The sequence below is a fragment of the Corythoichthys intestinalis genome, chromosome 14, assembly GCF_030265065.1.
Source record: "Corythoichthys intestinalis isolate RoL2023-P3 chromosome 14, ASM3026506v1, whole genome shotgun sequence".
Classification (NCBI taxonomy): Eukaryota; Metazoa; Chordata; class Actinopteri; order Syngnathiformes; family Syngnathidae; genus Corythoichthys; species Corythoichthys intestinalis.
In genome coordinates this window covers 48,759,784-48,785,557 of record NC_080408.1, presented here as the reverse complement: position 1 = coordinate 48,785,557, position 25,774 = coordinate 48,759,784, and the positions used below count along the sequence as shown (strand labels likewise).

The 25,774-nt window shown below is 39.1% G+C and overlaps 2 protein-coding genes across 4 annotated transcripts; both read left to right on the top strand.

Moving 5' to 3' along the window:
- The first annotated feature begins 1,843 nt into the window (after window positions 1-1,843).
- On the top strand, window positions 1,844-11,996 carry metap1d (methionyl aminopeptidase type 1D (mitochondrial)). 2 transcript variants are annotated; one of them, XM_057858081.1, is made up of 10 exons: window positions 1,844-1,964; window positions 2,532-2,698; window positions 2,772-2,921; window positions 2,992-3,140; window positions 3,633-3,675; window positions 3,746-3,909; window positions 6,458-6,555; window positions 6,628-6,675; window positions 10,607-10,685; window positions 10,780-11,995. In XM_057858081.1, exons 1-10 carry the CDS (start codon window positions 1,925-1,927, stop codon window positions 10,862-10,864), a joined length of 1,023 nt encoding a protein of 340 aa, XP_057714064.1. In that variant the 5' UTR covers window positions 1,844-1,924; the 3' UTR covers window positions 10,865-11,995. The 2 variants fall into 2 exon arrangements, with proteins under 2 accessions (XP_057714064.1, XP_057714065.1); XM_057858082.1 differs by lacking the exon at window positions 1,844-1,964 and adding an exon at window positions 1,994-2,126 and having other exon boundaries at window positions 10,780-11,996.
- A 1,200-nt stretch (window positions 11,997-13,196) lies between these two features.
- LOC130930256 (gastrula zinc finger protein XlCGF57.1-like) lies at window positions 13,197-24,278 on the top strand. 2 transcript variants are annotated; one of them, XM_057858079.1, is made up of 4 exons: window positions 13,197-14,810; window positions 16,564-16,635; window positions 17,008-17,415; window positions 20,471-24,278. In XM_057858079.1, exons 3-4 carry the CDS (start codon window positions 17,064-17,066, stop codon window positions 21,448-21,450), a joined length of 1,332 nt encoding a protein of 443 aa, XP_057714062.1. In that variant the 5' UTR covers window positions 13,197-14,810; window positions 16,564-16,635; window positions 17,008-17,063; the 3' UTR covers window positions 21,451-24,278. The 2 variants fall into 2 exon arrangements, with proteins under 2 accessions (XP_057714062.1, XP_057714061.1); XM_057858078.1 differs by lacking the exon at window positions 16,564-16,635 and having other exon boundaries at window positions 13,200-14,810; window positions 20,471-24,277.
- The last annotated feature ends 1,496 nt before the right edge of the window (window positions 24,279-25,774 follow it).

The following is a 25,774-nucleotide window of genomic DNA, read 5'->3' as shown; positions in this document are numbered from 1 at the left end:
ATCGTCCTATATTGAGCATGTCGTCATATGTCGAGACAAATGACGAGTCAAATTTTACGCCGGATGTTGAAAGGATCGCATGTCGAGGTACCACACAACGTCCAATCCATTTGAAGTGGGAGGCTGGCGGCCATTGAACATGATTGAACGTCGTGAGTAGACTTACAAAATGTGACAAATTTGTGATGAATCACAATTTAACTTTTCAAAAAGTGCCATTAATCATGTGACAACTTTTAAGAAATGCAACCAATTGGAGATGAATAGCGAGTTAACTATCAACTCGATTGGACTCTCAGTCAAAATGGATAGGACGTCTATCGCCGTCAATGGAGGCCAATGATTTAAAAATTGTGTCAAGCTCATTGGCTCGGTGCAAGACGTCCAATACATTTGAAGTGGGAGGACTCTTAGTGAAAGAACATGATGAAAAATGCCACCTTTGGAGGTCTGTCATCTTAAATGGTAGTGAAATGGACACATTTGTGATTAATCGCAAGTTAACTAATCAAAAAGTGCCATTAATCATGTTGTAACTTTAAAAAACGCAAGAAATTTGACATTAATTGCAAGTTAACTATCAACTTATTCACTGCCATTGACATTGATAGTCAAATCCATTTCAACATTGAGTAGTCATGATTCACTGCTATTCACCACCGACCGATTTCATTACTTTTTTCTGTTTTTAAAACCAGTTTTTGTAGAGCAGCGACTATTTACTTGATATGTTTAACTAGTTCAACAATTGTTAAAAAAAAAACAAAAAAACTTTTAAGATGAATAGGAACAAACAAACCTATAATGTACTGTTTAGAAATGAAAATGTGACCATTAATTAAACTAAATGTAGAAATTAATATATTTTTTCACTCGGGTGGCTAGATTATAGATTTTTTGCTCTATGTGTTTATATAGTTATAAATACAACTTTTAGCAGCACTTAGACAAGTCCCTGCAAATGATTTCAAAACATTGAGGGTGCAGTCAGTTAAACAGAATGAAGCAGTGCAACAAAAATGCAAGCTATTCACCTTATCACTCATCAAACTGCTGAAGTGTTCCTCCTATCAAAAACATGAATAGAACACAAACTATCTATATAGTAATGTATTTTACTCTCATTGTTTCCCCCTCCAAGTCTCTACTAGCGGGATTACAGTTGGCTCAAACTCTGCTATCAGAAGTCATTTAAGGTCAAAGCTATGCAGTTTCCAGTGTAAGAAGACTAGGGAGTTTTTCTTGGCAAATCTCACTCGAAGTTATGTTAATTCAATCAATATGTGAAGCAAAAAATGTGCATGTACTATTTTGTATGGCTAACTGTATCGTCTGTTAGTTTGTGAAAACACCAGCAAGTGTACATGTCATGTCATGTAAAACAAAAAAATCAATCATGTTTATGATAGGCTTGTCCTTTTTACTTACTGTAAAGTCTATAAACGTGTAAAAGACCAATGCGGTATTTCACAACACTTATGAGGACAACACAAGCAGTAAAAAAAAAAAAAAAGTAAATAAATGGATTGTCAATCGACGTCTGCCTAATGGATTGGACGTCAGTCACCGTCAATGGCAGAAAATTCATTAATCACATCTGTACCTCCAAGTTTTCACTTATTGTTTAAATGTAACTGGAAAATAAATGGCAAATAAATAAATGTTTTTTCATATTTTTTCTTTCAACTAATTTTGTTTACATTGGAACATTAAAAATACAAATTGAAAATATTATTTATAATTTGTAATTATAGGTAGAAAAATAGTGTGAAAATTATCATTGATCTGATACAATCTCTTTTTTCTTTTTTTTAAGAAAGCGTATTAACTTGATTACAGTAGTTCAGCAGCCGTAAACACTTGTCTCGTTGCTGATTGGCTGCTCTTCATCACATGACACATACACCATGTGACGGACACAGTCATGGCGTCCTACTGCACTGCTGGATTTCTAACAAGATCAGGTAGGAGGCTTAACAGGTCACGCGTTTGGTTTAAATATTATCGCTAATTTAAACCTAACAACCATTTTACGTTCACCACCAGACTTTTTATACGTATGGAACTTTTGTTATCGTCCGTCGAGGACACGTGAATGTACAGAAAACAACGATGTTACTGTCATGGTAATCACATAATTGCTTCTATGATGTTTGTACTTCTTTAAATTATCTTGCACATGTACCACCTCCCTACTACGACAGTTGTTTTTTTAAAATTATTTTTCTTAATTGTATTACTATTGTAAATGTTTGAATAGGCTTCACTCACTGTAGTTCACATTCTGCCATCTAGTGGAAGAACATTTATTGTTGTGCCTGCCTCTATAAATCATCGATTAACGCAGAAAAACTATCTGTAGTAAATAAACAATAATTTTCAGCCCAATCAAGTGAAACCGTAAAGTGTGTCATTGACTTAGCACCTCATTTCAACAAGTTTTGCGAATAGTTGCCTGAAGTACAATATGATCCAGTAGTTTTGAAATATCTGGTGAAAATTCCCTTGTGCATTTGTTATGCCGCTTGCAGGACTGGCAGGTGCCCTTCGACGGGTCCGCAGTTTGGAGCCGTGTGGTCCCGCGAGGGTGCTGCTATCCCACCCACGCCGCCGCTTTTTCTGGAGGAAGTGGACCAAATCCCACTCGCACAATGTCGTTCGCCCAGCGACTGTTCAACCTGCCTATCCCGTACCCAAGGTAAAGACTTTTTGGTTGTTTTTCAGTTAACTAGCCAATCTCCAATCGTCTTTTCTCCTTTTGTGTCTTCAAGCACATTGAGCGGCCGGATTACGTCGGCACTGGACTGATCCCGGAATGGCCTGACTTTATCGAAATAAAAAACACGGAGCAAATCGAAAGCCTCGCCAGAGCATGTCAACTCGCTCGACATGTGCTGCTATTGGCTGGCCAAAGCCTGAAAGTAAGCCAAGATGCGGCTCCTGTTTGCGTATTTGTCGTAAAATAAATGTTTTGATGTTTTTTTCCCCCAGGTGGGTATGACAACAGATGAAATAGACTTCATTGTACATCAGGAGACAATCCAGCATAATGCCTACCCTTCCCCTCTTAGATATGGAGGTTTCCCAAAATCGGTTTGCACTTCAGTCAACAACGTGGTGTGTCATGGCATACCTGACAGGTGCTTACATTTTCAATATCTCTTTGTAGTTGTGTTACAGGGACAAAAAAATCCAGTAGTGTGTGAATGAAATATTCCTGAATTATGCCATTTGAGGGTTTTTTATTTATTAGGATTGCCAAAAGTATCGTTGTATTGCTACTGAAATGTTGTATCCGGGTGCGATATGCAATTGCACAAATATCGATACTCAGTTATTTGTTTTTGCACTATCACAGGTCACCAGAAATTTGTAATAGTAATCGTGATGGAGGATATATTTGGCAGTCGAAATAAATTGGACGTCTAACGCTGTTAAAGGCACTGAAAGATGAGCAACAAATACTGATTTGAACTCATTGGCTGCATAGACCAATGACAGTATGGATAGTGAGTTGAATAGCATAGCATGGTGACAAAAGACTAAAAAGATGACATCCAGTATGAGTAATTTAATGCCAACGTGAGGAATTTTCTGTACACAGCATTCATCCTTTATTAATATGCCTGCAGTCGGCCACTTCGAGACGGTGACATCATCAACATCGATGTCACTGTAAGTTGAATGGACAAACGTGTAGTTAAAACAAGGATACTGTGAAGCTAATTCTTCCCATCGGTGCTAGGTGTATTTGGACGGTTACCACGGCGATACGTCGGAAACCTTCCTGGTTGGTGAGGTGGACGAGGTTGGGCGGCGACTGGTGGAAACGGCAAGACGTTGCAGGGATGAGGCTATTGCGGCTTGCAAACCGGGTGCGCAGCTCTGCGTTATTGGTAACACTATAAGGTATGAATATGTATAATGAACCGTAATGGTGTACCGCAAGATACACGTCACTTCCGCTCATTAATATTCACGTTAGCTACTGTTGCTAAGGGAGGACGCGCCACCGTTTGTCCCCAATAGGAAATGAATGGAAATGGTGTACGAAGGAGATGTTTACCGAGCTAAACCTACCAATTCTCTCCAAAAATGATGTCCCTGGTGCCAAATTCACTCGCAAAGATGTGGAAGAACATAAAAATGTTCAGTTAAAGAGATGGCTTGAGTTTCGAGGGCTGAAAAAGACAAAAAAATCGCGCCAACCTAAGCATAGCCTTAGCTTTTTTATCAACACCTTTTTCTTATGCGACTGACAACGACATTCTCCTGTTTCAACAAGCTATCCTTTACCACCAGCCGTGTCTTTCTTATATATTATATCCTCTGGTTGTCCTACGTCTCTGACCGTTCTTGGGGGTAATTTATATTGATAGGTTTTGTGTAGCGATCGCAAATGCTCGGTGACAGCGAACGAACACTTTTAATTTTTTTCATTGATAACAAATCTTAATTCTATAATTTATTTCTGCTTCCCCCTTACTAAAGTTTTTTTTTTTTCCAACAACAGAAAAGGTAACAGTGGCAGTCAGATATCATTTTAATTCTTTTCAGGTCATTCATTGTCAGACAGAAGCAGCATGGCACAACGTCACGCTAAAAAATAAGTAAAAAATATCAAAATGGCTTACCTTCTTGCCCTCTGAAAGACCATGCAAACCCAACAAAATGTTTACTGCATATGAAATGTGAATGGATTCACCGAGCTGGCGCTAAAAGTCTGCGCAAGTTGATTCATTCTTCACATTTTTCCCTCCAACTTTTTGGTTTTGGGAAACGTATGAAGAAAACATCCTTTATATGTCGTAATGTCTAGAGTCGTTTCTACAAGTTACAAAAAAGCAATGTGTGATCGGTATGTTCGTTTTTGAAAGATTACCGGAGAAAAGTAGCAGAATTAGCATGGTTTCTATGAGAGGGCGGGTCTATAATGTCCCACTTCTACTTTACTTCCGCTTTACGATGCGACATCACGGTCTAAAAATAGCATGCGTGCAGTACGCTATTCTTGTTTTAGTTTATGAAGTTTGACATGATTCGCTTTGGAAGTGAATGATAATTAGAAATGCGATAAAATTGCGATGAATCGGAAGTTAACTATTAAAAATGCGACATATTTGCAATTTATCGCATACTAACTGCGATTAATTGCTTGTTAACTATGACGAATTTGTGATTATTTGTGTGGTAACCAGTGTTGTTAATCTTACTTTAAAAAAGTAATTAATTACAGTTACAAATTACTTCTATCAAAAAGTAATTGCGTTAGTAACTCGGTTACCTGAATGTAAAAGTCATTAATTACCGTACTTGGCAAAGTAACTAGTGATAATTTTCATGTTCTTTTCCTCATGATTTTTTTTTTCTCTCTCTCAAAAAAAAAAAAAAAAAAAAAAAAAAAAAGCCGTTAAAGTTGTTAAAGTTGCTCCCGTTACTGCATTAGTTCCCCACTATCAACTTTCGACATGTGCAAGTTTTAAAACTGTTTCATCATTTAAAGATAGATTTAAGTCAAGATTTTGCCGATTTAGGAGCATTTTAGATAAAAAGTTACTTAGCTTCGCTAGGAAGGTTCTCTACAACAGAGCCTTCTTGAGAGCCTACTGCTTTAAGATGGCGGCTGTTTACTAACGCATCTAGTTCAATATATATCTCTTGCTAATGCCATCCTGTCTGTCATTTGCACCTAGTTCTTTAGTATGTAATATCTAACGTAGCATCGTGTGGGCGTAGTTTGTAGGCTATCGGCTACAATCAGGTATTATTGGAGCTACCTAGCATCGCGCTTGCAACGGCGTCTCCACTACTGCTCTGCTCTCTCGTCTTCGTGAGTCCGTCTCTCTCAGACTTTTCTCGCGCATAGTAGCGCATAGTAACGCACGCCTTTCCCACCTCAGTAACGGTAACGGCGTTGCCAAGATGAGAAAAGTAATTGATTAGATTACACACTACTGAAAAAAATAACGCCGTTATATGCTAACGCCGTTATTAACAACACTGGTGGTAACTATTCAAAATTAGAAAAAAATTGGGATGTACCGAAGATACTTGTGATCAATTGCAAATTGACTATAAACAATGTAATTTGCGATTAATTGCAAGTGAACTATTAAAGTTGCAAAAAAATTGTGATTGTTTGCAACTATCCAAAAATATGACAAATTTCCAATTAATTGCACGTTAGCTATTAAAAATGTGACAAATTTGCTAATTGTTGCATTTAAACTATTTTAAAAAACTTACAAACATTTAATGAATATCAAGTTAACAATATAAACTGTGAGATATTTGAAATGAATCTCAAATGAACCATGTATGAAAGTGACTATTTTTCGATTAATCACAAGTTAATTATTAAAAATGTGAATTTTTGAGTACACTATGAAATAATGCATGTAATGGTATTGAACTAATGCCGTCAATGGCAACCAATGTATTAATGTTTGTGTTCCAGTGAAATCGCTCATGCTAATGGATTCCAAGTATGTCCTTATTTCATCGGCCATGGAATTGGCTCCTACTTTCATTGCCATCCCGAGATTTGGCATCATGGTGGGTTGTCTTTTGGACATACATTTTTTTTTTTTGGCATCGTGTTTCTTATACTCTCCTCTTTCTTTCCAGCAAATGACAATGACATGACCATGGATGAAGGAATGACTTTCACAATAGGTAAATATTATTGCGCTGGTATAAGTTGCTGACTATTAGGGGTGTGACAAAATATTGTAATGGTGATATATCAATGGCTGCCATTGATGGCACTAGACGTCCTATTCATATTGACCGGATTGGACGTCTAGCGCTGTCAATGGCACTTAAACTAGAGCATTCATAGCCAGTCTTCTGTGGGCATTTACAGGTCACTTCTGTTCATTTTAGGGCAATTGCAGGTTACGTCCTGTAGATTTTGAGTCACTTCTTATTCATTTGGGGACATTCTCGAGTACCCCTGGGCGATGAAACAATACCAATAATTATCATCATATAACTTTTGTCAACAGAAATAATAACTTTCGACAAAAGTCGATAGATTTAAACTGTAATTACTTCACTTTTCCGACTTGAGTGAGACATTAACTCGACGTTCTGAACGTGACAAGTCGCATAGAATTGGATCATTTCAAATCCGATCTGGGTCACTTTAGTATGTGGTCTAAATCCGATCTGGGCCACATTTTTCCAGAATGTGGCTGGCGGTCTGAACTTTCAAGTCTCCCGAATCGGAATTCATGCAGCAATGACATCAGAAAAGCGAAAGCGGCAGGCAGGTCAGGAGTGATGTAGCTATGCATTAGCTTCTATGCACGAAGCAGGCTTGACCACGGTCATAAAATAATAAATGAAGAAAAGGATAAGCCTGACAATTTTCGATTTTAATTCTAAGATCCGAATGAGCAATATTTCAGTATAGCTTACATGGCCGAGACGGGGCAAATTTACACACCCACATCATGTCACGCACACAAATCAAGGCTTATGTGCATGCCTGTATGCATTCTATCAGTCCATATAAACTTTGAAAAAAGGACTAAATGAGGATTATTAATGTCTCCTTATTTGTGTCATCTTTTTGGAAATCAATATATGATCACCCTGGAGTGACATACAGTTAGCATGTATAATTTGTTTTGATGCTTCTGCGCATGTGGTCACTTTGCTGAGCTCATCTCGGACTGCGAATTAGTGCGTATGCGTGATACTTGAACGGGCTCCATGGACAAAGGCAGTCTGAACGGGCACACCAAAAAGCCACATATGACAAAAAATCGGATTTGCGCATTAAGACCTGCAGTATAAACCTAGCCTTTGTGAAGCCAAGTTTTTGTTACTGCTACTTAATTAATCTATTTTGCCTCTGTTGTTGTTGTTGAAGTGCTATTGTTTGTGTTAGTACAACTTTATTTATTCTGTGCCTAAATGCTTAAGTTATTGAAGTGCAATTATATCTTTCCTTGAAAAAGACATTTTATTTATTCTGTGTTTCTGTGCGGTATTGATATTGTTGTCTTTTACTTAAAAGGGGCATGGTCTATTGTTTTTAGTTGAGATTTCTTAAAAAGAATTGTTTAATTTAAGAGTAAACATTTATTGCGTTTAAATGGGTGTACTTAATATTACTTAGTATTATTAATATATACCGTATTCTTACTGTGTTATTGTAAATTGGTTAAAAAAAAAAAATGAGGGGGCGCAATAATATCGCATATCGCAGTATTTTATGAGAGAATTTATCGGCAACTAAAATTTGTTATCGCGACAGGCCAAGTAAGGTGACGTGAGATTTACCAATCTCATGGCTTTCAGACATGGGGCGATAACCCGGAAACTACCCGGGTTGGACACGTTGTTCTCTGGGCATTGGCAACAAAATAAACCACACATTTCCAAAGATGGATGATGAACTCTCTCTTTCTCGGCTCTAAGATCCAGTAGCAATGTAATTTTATTAGGTCAATTAAACTGGAAACATATTTCCAGTTTGTCATGTTGATAATTGTGATGTTTACCGCTTTTCGTCTTAATGCGAAGAAAGAGTAAATGATGATCGGCCATGATAATTACGTCATCAAGCTTTACGCTGTGACAAGGGAATTAACCGGCTCCTTTCACAAATACCACGTCCAGGGTAAGTTCAGACATTATACTAGGATGCGACCCGGTTAATGTCTGTATCATCTCCGTGTCAGTCGATCCGGGAAATTGCTTTCAGACATAAGGGCTACCTGCTTAAATCCCGGGAGTGAAACAGAGTTCAACGTATGTCTGAAAGGGACTATATATGTGAGATACTTTCACTCAGGGGCAAAAGTCAGTCTTCACATTTGCAAGAAAAAAGATGGGATAATTATCGTGATAATTATTGATATCGACTGATAAAACCATTTTTGTCATCTCGCCTAGGCTTCTTCTAGAGTCACTTCCTGTTCAGTAATCCAAAATCAACAGGAAGTGACCTGAAATGCCCCCAAATTAACTCATTGCCTTGCATTGGCTGCCACTGACGGCCATAAACGTTCAATTCATTTGACGTGGGAGGGATGGCTGCGAATAAACATTGCAACCCTCCCACTTCAAACGGGTTGGACGTCTACTAGTGATGAACTCAGTTACAGGAGAAGGATGAAAACAGTATGTTTTTGTGTTTATTAGTTGTATTGTAGGATCTCCTGAACCATGTACAGTGCTGGCCAAAAGTATTGGCACCCGTGCAATTCTGTCAGATAATGCTCAATTTCTCCCAGAAAATGACTGCAATTACAAATGCTTTAGTAGTAATACTGTATCTTCATTTATTTCGCTTGCAATGAAAAAACACGAAAGAGAATGGGGAAAAAAATTAAATCATTATAATTTTACACAAAACTCCAAAAATGGGCTGGACAAAAGTATTGGCACCCTCAGCCTAATACTTGGTAGCACAACCGTTAGACAAAATAACTGCGAACAACCACTTCCGGTATCCATCAATAAGTTTCCTATAATGCTCCGCTGTAATTTTAGACCATTATTCTTTGGCCAACTGCTCTAGGTCTCCGAGATTTGAACGGTGCCTTCTCCAAACTGCCATTTTTAGATCTCTCCACAGGTGTTCGATGGGATTCAGGTCTGGACTCATTGCTGGCCACTTTAGAAGTCTCCAGTGCTTTCTCTCAAACCATTTCTAGTGCTTTTTGAAGTGTGTTTTGGGTCATTGATCTGCTGGAATCTGCTGGAAGAACCATGACCTCTGAGGGAGACCCATCTTTCCCACACTGGGTCCTACATTATGCTGCAAAATGTGTTGGTAGTCTTCAGTACGGGTCGACACTGTTGTACCATCGGACTGCAGGACAGCTTGAACATGTATGGATGTTAGTCGAGGTTCTTTATCCACCATCCGCACAATCTTTCGTTCAAATCTCTCATCAATTTTTCTTTTCCTTCCACATCTAGGGAGGTTAGCCACAGTGCCATTGGCTTTACACTTATTGATGACACTGCGCACAGTAGACAACGGAACATCCAGGTCTTTGGAGATGGACTTGTAGCCTTGAGATTGCCCATGCTTCCTCACAAGTTTACTTCTCAAGTCCTCAGACAGTTCTTTGGTCTTCTTTTTCTCCATGCTCAATGTGGTTTACACAAGGACAAAGGACAGCGGTTGAGTCAATTTTAATCAATTTTAACTGGCTGCAAGTGTGATTTAGTTATTGCCACCACCTGTTATTTGCCACAGGTAAGTAACAGGTGCTGTTAATTACAAAAATTAGAGAAGCATCTCATGATTTTTCAAAGGTTGCCAATACTTTTGTCCGGCCCATTTTTGGAGTTTTGTATAAAATAATAATGATTTAAATTCTTTCCGTGTTTTTTCATTGCAAGCAAAATAAATGAAGATATTACTGCCAAAGCATTTGTAATTACAATCATTTTCTGTGAGAAATTGAGCTTTCTCTGACAGAATAGCAATGGTGCCAGTACTTTTGGCCAGCACTGTATGAATAATTGTTATATCGTCATATTGTGCGATCGTTATCGTGAGCCTTGTATCACAAATCATAAAGTAGTGTGAGGTATCCAGAGGTTCCAACCCCTACTGACTGTGTTGTTCCCTTGGCAGAACCTATACTGATGGAGGGCTCTGCAGAGTTTAAAATCCTGAAAGATAAATGGACAGCGGTGTCCGCAGACGATAAGAGGTGATTGAATTTGCCTTTTCACATTTGTCGTTAAGGTCTGACATTTCTACCTTTTTTTTTTTCTTTCTTTTTTTTTTTTTTTTCTTTCATGCAGATCGGCTCAGTTTGAGCACACGGTCGTTATCACTTCAGACGGAGTGGAAATTCTTACCAAACTGCCAGAAGAGGTCACTCATTAATGTGAATCACAAATGTTAGAAAGTGTTTACTTATGCAAAAAAAAAAAAAAAAAAAAAAAATGCTTAAACTGTAAAGCGTCAGGACAAATGTGTAAATACCAACACATTTATATCCATTTCACATTTTTTTTGTCCTCCCACCCCTTTCCAAGTCCCCTCAGCATTTTAGCGACATACTTCAATTTTTCAGTTACGTGCGGTTTTTTATAAATCCAGTTTTATTTAATTGTCTTTTCTTGTCTGTGATACAAACAAAATAACTAATTGGCTACTATTAATGGTGCTAAATGTCCAATCTATTTGGAGTGGGAGCAGGGGTGAAAATGGAAGTAGCCTAGATTCGGGGTCGGAAAATTTGATTCTGAAAATAGGATGACAACTGTCAAAACCCCGTGGGAAAAAAAACCCTGCCAGGCTCCCACACACGCATCTCCAAGAACAAAATCAACTAACATCAGATTTACATACACAAATGTTACCAAGTTTAATAAAGTGCTTGTGTAGCGTCATCCGTTTCCACCGATATTTATGTAGTCCAGGAATTTATGTTCACTGGCTACGTCTCAGTGTATCTGATGAATCGTGTCGATGTGCGATGTGTTGTCTGTTAAGTTGGCTGACAGACTGACATGTGATCAACATGTATAGTTAGCTCTGAGTGGTTCAAATGCATGTGTTTTCTGGAATAAAAAAAGAAGGTAACGAAAAAATTAATGCAATAAAAAAGGGCAATGCAACGGAAAATTTATCAAATCTTTAAGAGGAAAGTGTTGAAGAGGCTTATTTTATTTGCTCTGATGAGGTTCAGATTATCCTCCATCTCAATGTGCATATTTTGACTTTTTTTTTTTTTTTTGTTTGTTAGGCTACTTATTGCTTTATTAAAAAAAAAAAAAAGTCGATGTTTTATCTTACATTATGCACATGAAAATGGAATATATGTCATTTTATACTTTTGTATATGTAAACATTAACTTTTAAGTGCCTATGACAGCAAAAAGCATGTTTATTTCATATTTCCCGCGGTATTTCACGCTCCTGAAAAAATGGACGGCTTGGATGTGTGTGGAAGCGATCGATATATTACATTTTTTGAATCCCGCGCCATGAAAATGAGTGACTTCTTGGATTGCTGAAGAATTAACTGCATCAGGCTTAACATCTTCAGTATACAGCCAATACTACAATATGTAGAACGACTGCGGATTCAGCTGATTTTGCGGATTTTTTCGTTTTTTTTTTTTCGCATCACGCCAGCCCAATGTGCTGCAGGCTTTTGTTTCTGCACCAGGGAGAGGCGTGTGAGCCTTTTCAAAAAGTTCCCGTTCACCGCGGATAACGGCCAAAACAAGTCCGACAACTGTGGGACCATTGGACCGACGAGAAAGTGAGTAAGCGACGTGTTTTATATTATGTCAAATACTGGGATCATGGCACACATTTTAATAAGGAGGTGGTTTGCATTTTGTGACAGTGCCCACCCACGGACACGCTCGGTCCACCCAAAGAAAACTGAATGTAGTACTAATGGCAGTCTGGGCACTGCGTATGGTATCCCATTTAATATAGTACTCATGTGTTCTAAGTTTTAACCTTTGCGTTGCGTTGTTACCTCCTCTTTCACCTTAAAAAAAAAATAAAAATAAATGAAATGTTGTTTTTGTTCCTAGGGGGTGCTACACACATTTATGTATATTTTGATTGATTGATTTTATTTTATTTTTTTTACATTTCATCAAAGTTTTCACCAGTGTTCACCTGGCTGTTGAGTTTGAGTTTTGAAGCATTCTGAGGGGGTCAAAATAGAGCTCAAAGCGTCGGCTGGAAAAAGAATGACTGCTAGGGGGCGCTACATAGTGTGTTTGGAATTTGTCTTTACACGGTATCAAAGATTGCACCTGTCTTGACCTGCCTGTCGATTTTGGTGCATTTTGAAGCATTCTAAGGGGGTCAAATTGAGCTCAAAGGGGCTGCGGAACAAAGAATACCGATAATAATAATAAAACCGAGGAACCACAGCAGGTTAACTAAAAAAAAACATTGTCACCTGCATGTCCAAACTGTTCAGTTATGGATGCGTTCTAAGTTAAAATAAAATCAACTTTTATTTGTTTAGACCAAATCACAACAACAGTTATCTCAAGAAGAAAACAAAACCTGTTTTAAGGTGCAGTAGCCCTACGCTGGATTAGTTTTCTTTGAATTTTTGATTGAAACAACTTTTTTGATTGAAGTAATGTTGTTTTGAGTTTGGGCCACATATTCGGTTGGACATTTGTCTTTTGATAATTAAAAAAAAAAAAAAAAAAAAAAGACACAAAAAAAAGAAAAATCACTTTAATAGAAAAAAATAGAAAAAAAGTTTTTTGAATGTGAAAAAAATTATTTGAGACTCAAAAATCTAACCACTTTATTTTTCATAGAAAATAGTTTCTTTCATTGAAGCAAACCTTGTTGTGTATGGGCCATATTATGGGTAGGACATTTATGTCTAAATCAGGGGTGTCCAAACTTTTTGCAAAGGGGGCCGGATTCGGTGTGGTAAAAATGTGGGGGGGCCGACCTTGGCTGACGACCTTTATGAAGAACAATATATTTAAGCAAATTTTAGCAAGCCATTCAGTGTGTCACATTTGTTTTATTTAAAAAAAAAAAATCAATTTCATCAATCTCACAACTAGCCTTGTGGCGTTCTCTTTCAACTCTCGGGGTCTTGCGAAATATTGCTGGTGTGAAATTAAACTAGCTTCAAGTTGCTTCAATTTCTCGCGGCGCATCTTCCCCGTAATCTTGTCGTACATGTCAGCTTGTCTTGTTTGGTAATATCGCCTCACATTGAACTCTTTAAAAACAGCGACTGTTTCTTTGCAAATGAGGCAGACACAGTTGTTGCGTATTTTAGTGAAGAAATAGTCCAATTTCCACCTATCCTTGAAGCGTTGGCCGTCGCAGTCAACTTTTTTGTTGACTGTCGCCATTTTAGAAAATTGGGAGTAAAGGGTCACACGAGGTAATGTTGCTTAGAGTGCTGCGTCTTTTAGTGGGTAAATGAGGAGCAGATTTTAGTGTTAAAGCTACTTCATATGCTGGTGGCAGTACTGCTGACCAATTTATTAAGTCTGTGTGCGGGCCAGATGTTATTGATTTTATGACAGAGGCTGGGGGCCGGATAAAATTTGACCACGGGCCGCATTTGGCCCCGGGGCCGGACTTTAGACAAGCCTGGTCTAAATGGTAAATGGTAAGTTGCTTCAATCCCAAAAAAAAAAAAAAAAATTCAATCAAAGAAATAGTTTATGTAAAAGTGTTAAAACTGTTCCAGCATTTAAAGGATTTGACGATTTAGGATAATTTATTTAATTTGATTTTAGATAAAAAAGTGACTCACCTTAGGTTCGCTACAACGGAGCCGTCCTGCTTTAATATGGCGGCTTTTTACTAACGCCGCCGAGTCGAGAGGGGTCTGGCTGCAGCCCGCCTGTCTCAATACCCTGCGCCGCTCGTCCGCACTCTCTTGCAATGCGAGAGTCTGTCATTTAACATCGAGTTCTATACACATGTAATATCTATGAGACGAATCAGACGCTACCGCCGAAGCATCATATGGGCGTAGTTTGTAGGGGCTGTCAGCTGCATTGCAGCCGGGTATTATTGATTGTTTGGGAGGGGATTGCTTTGGAACAGTAGCGCTTAGAAGACAAACCCCTTTTCATCTCTCCTTGGCCACATGGCGTAAAATAATTCACTGAAAGGTGTCAAAACATTTTCGGGCACGCTTAGAAGCCGTTCAATCTCGCTTCTATTTCGAATCGTTTGGGTGTACGTGGAAACTTCGAGGCCTCCCTAGATTAGCCTACCCGATTTTAGCCGCTAGCAAAGAGAACAAACAACGCGCTTGGGATCAACATATCGCCGGGCAAGCAAACATCAAGTCCCAAAATGTCAGGTGAGTTGACTTTTGACTCATTTAAATGTCTAGCAAATACCATACGTTACAATTTGATTGTTTATAGATAGAAAATGTATGACTAGTGCTGTGTATGCTCTTATTTGTGGGTTTTATTCTCTTTAAAGCGTATATGACACCTAAACTGAAATATTAAATAGCATTCATATTGGAATTAAAATCATACATTGAGACGATTTGACTATATATAGTACAATTTGGCAAAGCGGAGATGAGGAGAAATGCGTCTTTGAAGCTGGCGTTTAGCTCCTCCTGAGTCCTGTCATCATAGTGCTCAAGCGCCTCCATCTCGGTGATGACGTCGAGAGGTGAAGTACAGTGGTACCTCTACATACGAAGTTGATTCGTTCCAGGACCTTGTTTGTAAGTGGAAATGGTCCTATGTCGTACGTAGACACACTCAAGTAGTAAAACAGTGTCAGGATTAGCGATCAGATACCATAGATACAGATAGCTTTAAGCTTCGGCATCTCTATCTTTTAGAGTTAAATTGAATGCAAACACAAATGAATGCTGTACGTTTGGATTGGTGCCTGTCCATGTCTGAAAAAGGAAATAAATAAATAGAATAGGATGCCAGCATACTCACAACAGATTCGCACAAATACTGGCTTTGACACCTCACATAGCTGATTTGTGTACACTCCACCCCTCCCAATCACTTTTCTGACTCTTCCCCCCCCCCCCCCCCTTCTTTTTTCCTTGGTCATCAGGCCCTTCACATAGTGTCAACTGGGTATACAACTGGCTAGCGATAGCACCAACATATTTATAGTTACTTTAGGCGTTCATTGTATTTCTTTTTGTTTGTACTTCTCTCTCTTCTCCTTCTATTCCCACATAACTCCTTCCTGTTCACTGCTTTCTACTAATAAATGAGACATGTTGAATTATCACAATGGACTCCCTTGTGATACATTAAAACTTCAGAAAAATCGGACACTCAGTTTTCCATTCTCTGCGTCAGGTAGCTGAACATGACACTTTTAAAATAAATAAATAAATGGTCGTTTGTCAAGCAGGATTTTCCCATAAGAACACATAATTCCATGATTTCGTTTAGGGCTCAGCTATCGATTATTTTAGTAGTCCATTAATCCATTAACTAGTTAGTTCGAATAATCGAGTAATCTGACGAGGAACACAAACAATTGAAATACCTGAGCTGAGCCTCAAATGATATAAATAAATAAATAAATAAGGATCTCTGTCAACAAAAGAACAATTGGTTGAATTACATAGCAAAAGTCCGCTAGTTTGATTGGTAGAAAATGCTAACAATTTTTCTTACAATGCTCTTAACAAATGGTTCAGACATATTCCCACAAAAAAAACGGCTAAATATACCTAAATTACGAATGCATTAAAAAAAACTTTCGCGCAAACAAAAACTCGGTTTATGTTGGTCTTGACATGGAGCAGTTGGATCCAGCCATGTGAAATGAGGCAGACAAGAGGGTAGTGTATCCACCCAAATCAATGAAATTGAAAGCAGACACTTTCAAAATAAACCATTACAACGCCACTTTAATAAAGCGAATACTGGAAGCAGCAAAATGTAATTCGAATCTTTTTTTGTAATCGAATACTCGAGTTAATCGATTAATCGTTGCAGCACTAACTTCGTTCCACAGCCCGAAAACATACACCTTAATAAATACTGCTGGTACTATTACAAATAAAAATCAGAATAATATATAATAATAATTTCTGTAATAATGTACCAAATCAGGTTCTAATGTGGCGGATGTTTTGCATGCTGTACCTGAATGCACCACGTGGCTGACGTGACAGAGTGAGAAAGGTGCGGAAGAGATTTTACTTTCTCTTTTATTGTTCTGTTGGTGTCAACTGCAGCTGACAGTAGCGTGTTGTGTTGCACAAGTTCTGAAATAAATGATTAAAATTTGATGATTGATCAAATTTTTGAGTCTCACATTTTTGTAAATTAAACACTGTTTTCTTTGAAGTGACTTTTTTTTAATTGAAAATATATATTATGATTGAAGCAACTTTTTTTTTTTTTTAACAAAACTGAAAAATAAAGACACAAATTTTCATAGAAATGCGAGCTGAATGCTCGCAGTGTACAGCCCTGTAAATATTTTGGGGATTGTATAAGGCAAATGAAGAAATAAGTTTTGGCTCATGTGTGATTATGTTCTTGGTCTTGCAGATGTCAGTCAAGAGCAACGCCAGGAGTTTGCTCGCATCGAAGAAGAGGAGGAGGAGATGGAGGAGTCGTCACAAATCAAGAAAAAAGAGGAGGACAAATTCGTCCACATTAAAGAAGAGCAAGAAGAGTATATCGTTATAGTTGAGAACTCCCACATTGAGGAGCAGCAGCAACCTCATCCATTTAAAGAGGAAGAGGAGGACCCTCCATATGTTAAAGTGGAGGTGGTGGACATCTCCAAGTGGAGTGGTGAGCCCTTGAAGGTTGAAGATGGAGGTCCGAGTGAGACCAGCAGAGGGGTGGAGCCCTTGAGTGGCATCAGCAGTTGTTCAAAAGAAGGATCCCAACCAGATGACCTCGTCACTCAACCATCGGAGAGTTACGACGCCTCATCACACTCGCTTTTCTGTGAGTATCACGTAACTCTTCTTGAGGGCAGTGTGGGGCTCCGTCTATATATGAAGCCCAAACTGTCATTTGGTGGCGGTCCTATCTAAACATGTGCTGATTACCAGTTTCAAGGTACACCATGGTATGAAAATGTCACAGTTTCAAAACCACAAAAAATTTCCGTCAAACTAGCTCGACAGTATTAGCAATTTCTTCATGTCCGAAAAATGAAGGCAGAAAGCCCGCCCGTCTCATCAGACCATAGGACATGGTTGCAGTAATCCATGTGCTTTCTTGACATGTCTTCAGCCAACTGTTTGCGGGCTTTCTTGTGTACTGTCTTCAGAAGAGGCTTCCTCCTGGGGTGACAGCCATGCAGACCAATTTGATGTAGAGTAGAGCTAGTAGCTCAAGCTAGTGTGCTATGCTTTACATATAATAGTTGTGTATATAAATGTATTGTGCAGTTTGTTGTATATTGAGTATTGAATATGTCTATTTTTCTGTTGTACTTTCACAATATTAAGACAAGTGTCTTCCCAAAAAAGCAAGAAAAGACCAAGCCTTGTGGTTTATGGAAGTGCATTCATTTTTAGATGGCTGTCGGGCAGTGCAGAAGTGAAACGCACTGTTTTGGGCAGTACATGTACTGTAATATTTTTGGCACGGTGTCGGTGGATTGGGATGTGTGCATTTGTAAATCAAGCGCTCCCTTTCTGTGACGTCACGCTTAAGTGTGCCGCACGGCTAGTGAGGAACACATCTTAATAAGCCACTGAAAAGATGGCAATTGCTTCGATTGTGTTTTGAAGATTGATATTGATTATTATAAGGAAAGCCATTAATCCTTTTTGCTCTACCATATTTTTGTTATGAGGAATGAGTGATGAACCTTACTATATAATGTTTGCATTTTACAGTGTTAGCTATAAGTTAGTAAGTTATTGAGAGGACTTTTGGTTATTGATAGACTTGCTATCCTAACCTGTCTCCCAGGTTAAGAAAGTTGTTCCATGGACCAAGACCACAACAGTTTCCTCTCCTGTAGCACCAAATATTTTTATTTGATGACAAAGCACAATACCTGTTGTGTTTCCTGAATAATGAACACTGAACTAAAACAAACCCTTCTTCAATTATATTGACTAATTGATTGTGATTGACTCAAATTATATTTGAAAAAAATAAATATTGACACTTTATTTGAAGTCAAGACTATTCTTGTCTTTGTTTTGTTCATAATAATGTTCATGTCATTATGAAAAATCTGGTGAGGTCAAAGGCAAAAATCTATGTTGAATCCACCACTATTTTTTTTTTTTTTAACTTCCAGGTGTTCAAAAACCTGGGTGAATATACATTCAAAAAATTATATATTCATTATCGGTTATCGGCTTTGAGGAGCAGGAAGTTATCGGTATCGGTTTCAAAAAATGGATGTCGTGCACCCCTGTTATTAATTATCTATAACGTCTTTCACATCAGATATGTTTATTGACTATTGGTTATATACTGATTGAACTGTCCTTTTCATTCCAAGTAAAACATAGGTCACAGTTTTTATATTTTTAAAATTTCACCTATATGAGTCTAATGGTATACAAACTTTCAAATGCTGTGAGAAATAAAGCTTTTTGTTTTTCCTGTTGTACTGAACCCGAACCAAACCGTGACCCCCCGTACATACTGAACCGTGAATTGTGTGTACCACCACACCCTAGTCCGTTGAAAGTGGGGGGGCCACCGGGTATGATTACCTGGGCCTCAGGACCATAGGGGGCCACTGAATGACCCTTAATTTATTTTACTTTATATTCACATATTTCTTTATTTAAATCATTGTCTGATTAAATATTCTATTCTATTCGATATATACTTAAAAACTTTAAGAGTGATGGCTTTTTGCTGGAACTTTTATTAACAATGGGGGACTCCCAGCCACTCAACTTGGCACTACTGCACAACAACTCCCATTTCCCCCCCTTACGCTCACCCACCTCTTCGTCTGTGCCAAATTGGTATAGCTGGTCATATTGTAGGGGACAGCGGCCCCTTGGGGATACTGGTAACACCTTGCTCTCCTATGAGTGTGACCTTGCTCAAAAACTGGATTTCACTGATGTCATAAATGACTTTGCTGTCAAAAAATCTAGGCGCATCACTGTTTGAGGGCTTGATAACCTCAGGTATGTGGAGGGGGCAGGCACAGGATGTTATACTGTTTTGTTGCTTAGCAGTCAGGCATAGCACTGTCAGTTGTATTGAATTGTAGCCTACATGGGACAATAGATGGAAATTGTTTGTTTATATTGTCACATCACATTACCGTCTGTTAAATTTAACTGTCCATCTCAAATTAAAATAATTTGAAAATTTACACTTTCATTACTTGCAAAGCGTTAAAGTACTGCGTATGTTGTTGTGACAAGCCGGTGGCAGGGGTGGGGTGGGGTGGGCCCTATAATGGTCTCTTGTCCCCGTCTGTTGACAGCCCTGGTCACACCCCTAATATATATTAGAGCTGTCCCGACTAGTCAACGTATTTGATGACGTAACCACGAGCACAAAATCCCATCGACAGTTAAAGGCGAATTACAAAAATGTATATATTGTAACGTCGACAGAGAGTTTAGCTGCATCCGGTTTGTAATTCCTTATTTTTGGAACTTGTGGAAACAAGACGGCTCCTGCACCGGCAGCCAGCACAACAACTACCATCAACAACAGGAAGATGTCTCGCTCTGTCGCGCCTCCCTCACTCACGTCAGCCACACAGCGCATGTAGGAACGCATGCAAATACACCCGGTACATGACATTATCGTGGTATTGAGGCCATTTTGTCTACAGATATACAGTATAGATTAGTTGAATGTTTCTTTGATCCCAGACAATAGTTATAGGTTTTATTTACCTGACATGTTTCGGCGAACACTTCCGCCTGATGAAGGCAGAAGTCATTAACAACACTGCTTATACGTGCACACACATACAAGCTCTCTCAGCCAGTCTAACCTCACGGCCTACTAGCATTATAGACGGTCCATAAAACAAATCATTTGTCTTCTTGTGCAGGTTTCAGCAAATATCTTGGTCCTGAGCGGCAGGAGCCAGAATCTCCTGGCGTTGAAGAGGATGTTGAGGAAGGAGGTATCAACAGGTGGACTGGTGAGCCCTTGAATAGTGAAGATGAACTGAGCGAAAGCTGCAGCAGCACCTCAAGAGAAGGACTGCAAGCAGACATTTTCATCTCTCCAGCAGATAGAAATGGCGCCGCATCACCCTCGCCTTACAATGATGACGGTCATAAGAAATCTCACCATAACGACAAATTCTGCAAATGCTCTCAGTGTGGGAAAACCTTTGCTAATAACTATGCGTGTCGTATGCATATGAGGAGCCACACTGGTGAGAAACCTTTTGTCTGCTCAGTTTGCGGTCAAAGATTCAGTCTCAAGGGCACCTTAAAAAGACACACAATAACCCACACTGGAGAAAAACCTTTTCCCTGCTCGATTTGTGGCCAAAGGTTCGGTCACAAGAGCCAGGTAATAACACACACAAGAACCCACACTGGAGAAAAACCTTTTGCCTGCTCAGCTTGTGGTCAAAGATTTAGCCACAAGAGCCACTTAATATCTCACACAAAAACCCACACTGGTGAAAAACCTTTTGCGTGCTTAGTTTGTAGCCAAAGATTCAACCACAAGAGGAATTTAATATCACACACAAGAACCCACACTGGCGAAAAACCTTTTGTCTGCACAGTTTGCGGTCAAGGATTCAGTCACAAGTGCACCTTAAAAGTACACACAAGAACCCACACTGGTGAGAAACCTTTTGTTTGCTCAGTTTGCGGACAAAGATTCACTCACAAGAGCAATTTGAAAAAACACACAAGAACCCACACAGGAGAAAAACCTTTTGCCTGCTCAATTTGTAGTCGAGGTTTCACTGAAAAGCGAAACTTACAAAAGCACATAAAAACCCACACCGGAGAAAAACCTTTTGCCTGCTCAGATGGGGCCAAAGATTCAGTCACAAGTGGACCTTAAAGCCTGAGTTATGCTTCTGCGTTGCGGTGATGGCGTAGCGATGATGTAGACCCCTACAGCGTAAACTAGTATTCGATAGTTCTGCGGCAAGGGAATGCGTTGTTCCGTAATTCACCGCCAAACCACTAGAGGGGTGTTGCGTTGTGTTTGTGCGGTTTTGGGGGGCTCTTGTCGAATCCCTTGAGTTTTTTTTCCGGTTGGACAACAATGGCAACGTAGATGGAATGCTTGAATGTGGATCTTCAGCTCATCAACATTTAACAACATATGTTGATCATACAAATTTTGAGGCACAGAAGACTGTTGCAGAGGTGCTGCACAGAGACTCGCAGTCATTACGAATTTTAGCATTGGGTTGAAGCTAGCAAGCTGTGTTGTCCAGCGTTTTGTCCGATTTCTTTGCCGTTTCCTACAACCAGCCAGTGGGAAGCCATCGCAGATTTCTGGCGGCTATGGAACTTCCTAAACAATCAGTGATGATGTATCAAGTGTGAGAACTGTCTGTTGTTGAAAATTAAACATCAAAACAACTCTTTCGACACCAAACCTGTGCTTTATTCTTTATATACTTGAAGTGTAAAATGTAAATGTATGTAAACAATAATTGATAAAGTGCACCAACCAAAAATACTTCATAAAGTGATAAAAAGCTGGCAGTTTTTGGCCAGCTGAGTCACCGCTTCGTGTGGCCATTCGCTTCCGAACACACACATACTTGTCTCGGAGGTTTTTCCATTTTTTTTTTTTTTTTTTTTTTCAATGCATTCGCTGGCCCAGCCCCGTATTTTCAGCAATCTCCATGAATCGCTTGCCTTTTAGCAATCTTTATAATGTCTTGACTAAACATTGTAGAGGTTTTCGTACATGCAGACCTCTTCGGTGATACTCTTGTTGGCTTGGTCCATTTTTGCATGTAGCAAAACAATGTTTGAAAATGGCGGTGATCTCGCGCTGAACCAGAAACAACAGTCTTAGCGACATGACGCCGAGTCAGGATTTTGTGGAGGTGCACGTCAGGCTACGGCGAAGGGTTGTAAATTGGGTCTGCCCTGACGGTGTAGGTCTGCCGCAGAAGCATAACTCAGCCTTAAGCTTTTACACTCAGAGAATTTTTTGTGAAGTTAGGGGTTGATTTTTTTCTCTGAGAAGTTATAAACTGAGTCAACAGTTCAAACATGTCTTATTGTACATTTATTCTAGAATCACCAAAAGATTATGTCAGGAACTTTTCTCCAAAATCTTTACATTTTTTAATATCTCATAACCAGTTAAAGTTGAAGAATTTCAAATGCCAAATATGGAAAATAACACACTTGCTTGATTATACTGGCTTTGGGCAGGGGCATCACCAAGGACGTGGGTTTGCATAGGGAAGTTACGCACTTTTCAGGATGCTCAAATTGTCCCCACCAACTTTTAAGCCACCTTATCTGCATTATATAATGACCTCTGTTACATATGTAGGTCATTTAGATTGAAAAAAGTTGTACGGTTTATTTTTAAATATTATTTTGGAAGTTTAAAAAAAAAAAAAAAAATTTATATAGCAATTATTTTTGTTCTTGCTCTAATTTTGAGCAACCTGAGCTGTGGCTAGTCTATAAGTTCTATTTTAATTTAAAATATTTATTTTCGTGAATTATTTATTTTAACATTATATTCATGTTCCAATTTGTAAATACGTTCTGCAAAATTTAAAAAAAATCCTGTTCAATGGATTTTTTTTAAAAACTCAAAATAACACATTTTGAAGCTATAATTGCAATACTGTGGAACCGTGATATTTTTGCTCAACGTTATCATACTGTCAAAATCTCATACTGCCACATGCTTAGTTTGTATTATTTTTTTGACTGTAAGTTTCTGTACCACCTATGAAGTAATTACAGTCAATCTAACTATGGACCAGTGCTATGTTCGACTACTGAAGCTGTATTTGCATAAACCAAATAAATGACACAAATATGTAATGGGTTTGGAACACTGGCCTATTTTTTTTATATATACAAACAACACACATAAGATTCATACAATTAACAGAAAAAATGGAAAATTATTAATCTCAAAAAAAGGAAAACGTGTCACCTTATTGGTAATGTTTGAATTTCTTTTTGTACTTTGATCCTTGTCTTTCTTGATCTCACTGCTGCCTTCCACACCATTTCTCACAAAATCCTTCTCGACCATCTCTCCTCCCTTGGTATCACCTGCATACCCCATTCTTGGTTCACTTCCTACCTGTCCGACCGCACACAATTTGTCAAATTTGGCCCCCACAAATCCAAATCCTTCCCTGTCTCCGCTGGCGTGTCCCAGGGTTCCGTCTAGGGCCACTCCTCTTCATTATTTATATTTTCCCCCCTCGGTTCCATCTTCCGCAAACATGACATTCACTTCCACTGCTACGCAGATAACACCCAGCTCTACATTTCCTCAAAACCATCCTCTTCCCTTCCACCCTCTTCCCTCACCCACTGTTAAGAAGACATTAACTCTTGGTTCTCGTCCAACTTCGTCTTCCTCAATTGCTCAAAATCAGAAGTCCTCCTTGTAGCCAGCAACACCACGCTCTGTAATGATAATAAGTTCTCTATTACCATCAACAATGTACCGATATCCCCCTCCACTCAGGTTAAGAGTCCGGGTGTCATCGTCAACAGCACACTCTCCTTCTGCTCCCATATTAACGACATCACCAGATCGGCATACTTCCACCTTCGAAATTTTTCTTGCCTCCTCCCTTCTAGAGCCTAGATCAGGCCTAAAAAAATCCAGCCCGACCCGACCTGCGTGTATTAAAGCCCGGCCCGAGCAATTAACTTAACTTGCAGGCCCGAGCCCGAAAAAACCCGAAATTTAATTTTTTTTTAGGCCCGAGCTCGAACCCCCCCCCAACGAAAAATTCAAGTTTTATTTGTAGGCCTGAGCCCGTTTTGTTTGTGAGGACTCAGGAGGAGGAAATGCCGGCATGTGATCCGTGGTTGTGTTTTGCGTGATCACATTTGTGACGATGCCATGTGCATAACGATACCAAATTAAAGCCTGTCTTTTGTAACAAATTCTCCCTGTTAAACAAGACTGTAAGGTGCATTTTCAATTAACATTTATATCTTTTATATTTGTGTGTCTGTTCTATGAGGTGGATAGTTCATGCGTCATTTGCTGGGCAAAATGCAATAGACATTTATTTTAATTTCTTCGAGTTGGCTGAAAAAAACGTAGGTTTTCATAATGTTTAAATAGTCGACCTATTTTATGATCACTATAAATGCATTTACACAACGAAATAACGCTGGGAAGGTTTGTTAAATATATTTCTGTGTGGGATACTGTGCCCACATGGGCGCGCCTCTCTGACAAGGAGAAGAACAGCAGCATATACAAAAACTAAAATACTTTTAAATAACATTCTTCATTTTAATGACTCGCATCAGAGCACACAAAAAAACAACCTGCCTTAAGGAGCACTGAAACAAAATAAGAACATTTTGAGGAACAACACGAGCTCCACGATGTCCTGCTTAGAACGAAGAGGTGTGGCCCTCGAAACAAATGATAACAATGTTTTGACGAATATCATCTTTTAGGCCAGTACATTTTTTAAAATGCCTGCTCAGCGTCAACGTGTCAGTCTTTGAGAGCAAAGCGCCACATTTGTTGCATTCCGCAAGGCCGACAGTTTTCTATCGCATCTTCCACTATCAATTTAAATCCTTTCCACACCCCACTTCTACTGGTGGATTCTTGCCTTTTCAATTTCCTCGTCTTTAGTTTGCTTTTCACCCCCACTTCCATATCGAAATTCGAAAAGGAAATGCCAGGATGCAGAGTTGCAGACTCACGGAGAGCGCCAGAGCGTGAGGGGAAGATTAAAAAGAGGGCGGGACCACGGCGTTCATGTGCGCAAACAATGCACAGGCTCTGCTGCGGCTCATGTTTTGGATTACCTTCTTCTGCCTTCTGTTTTATCCAATTTATTTATTTTATAACAAGTATTCCTTAATTTAACATCCATACATCATTTTAGTATACAATATATATTTATTTTTTTTTAAAGTTAGCGAGAGAGAAGTCTGGCCCGACCCGAATGTAAATGATTGACATTTTGGGCCAACCCGGCCCGAAATTCGGCTCAGGTTCGGCCTCAAGATCTAGGCTCTACTCCCTTCTCTCACCCACCATACTGCTTCCACTTGTTTGTGGTCTAGTCACTTCCCGGCTCTTACTGTAACTCACTGTTCTTTGGTCTCCCAACTAAGTCCTTCCAGAAACTGCAGGTCCTCCAAAAATAGGAAGCACACCTCATCACTCGGACCCCCACCAC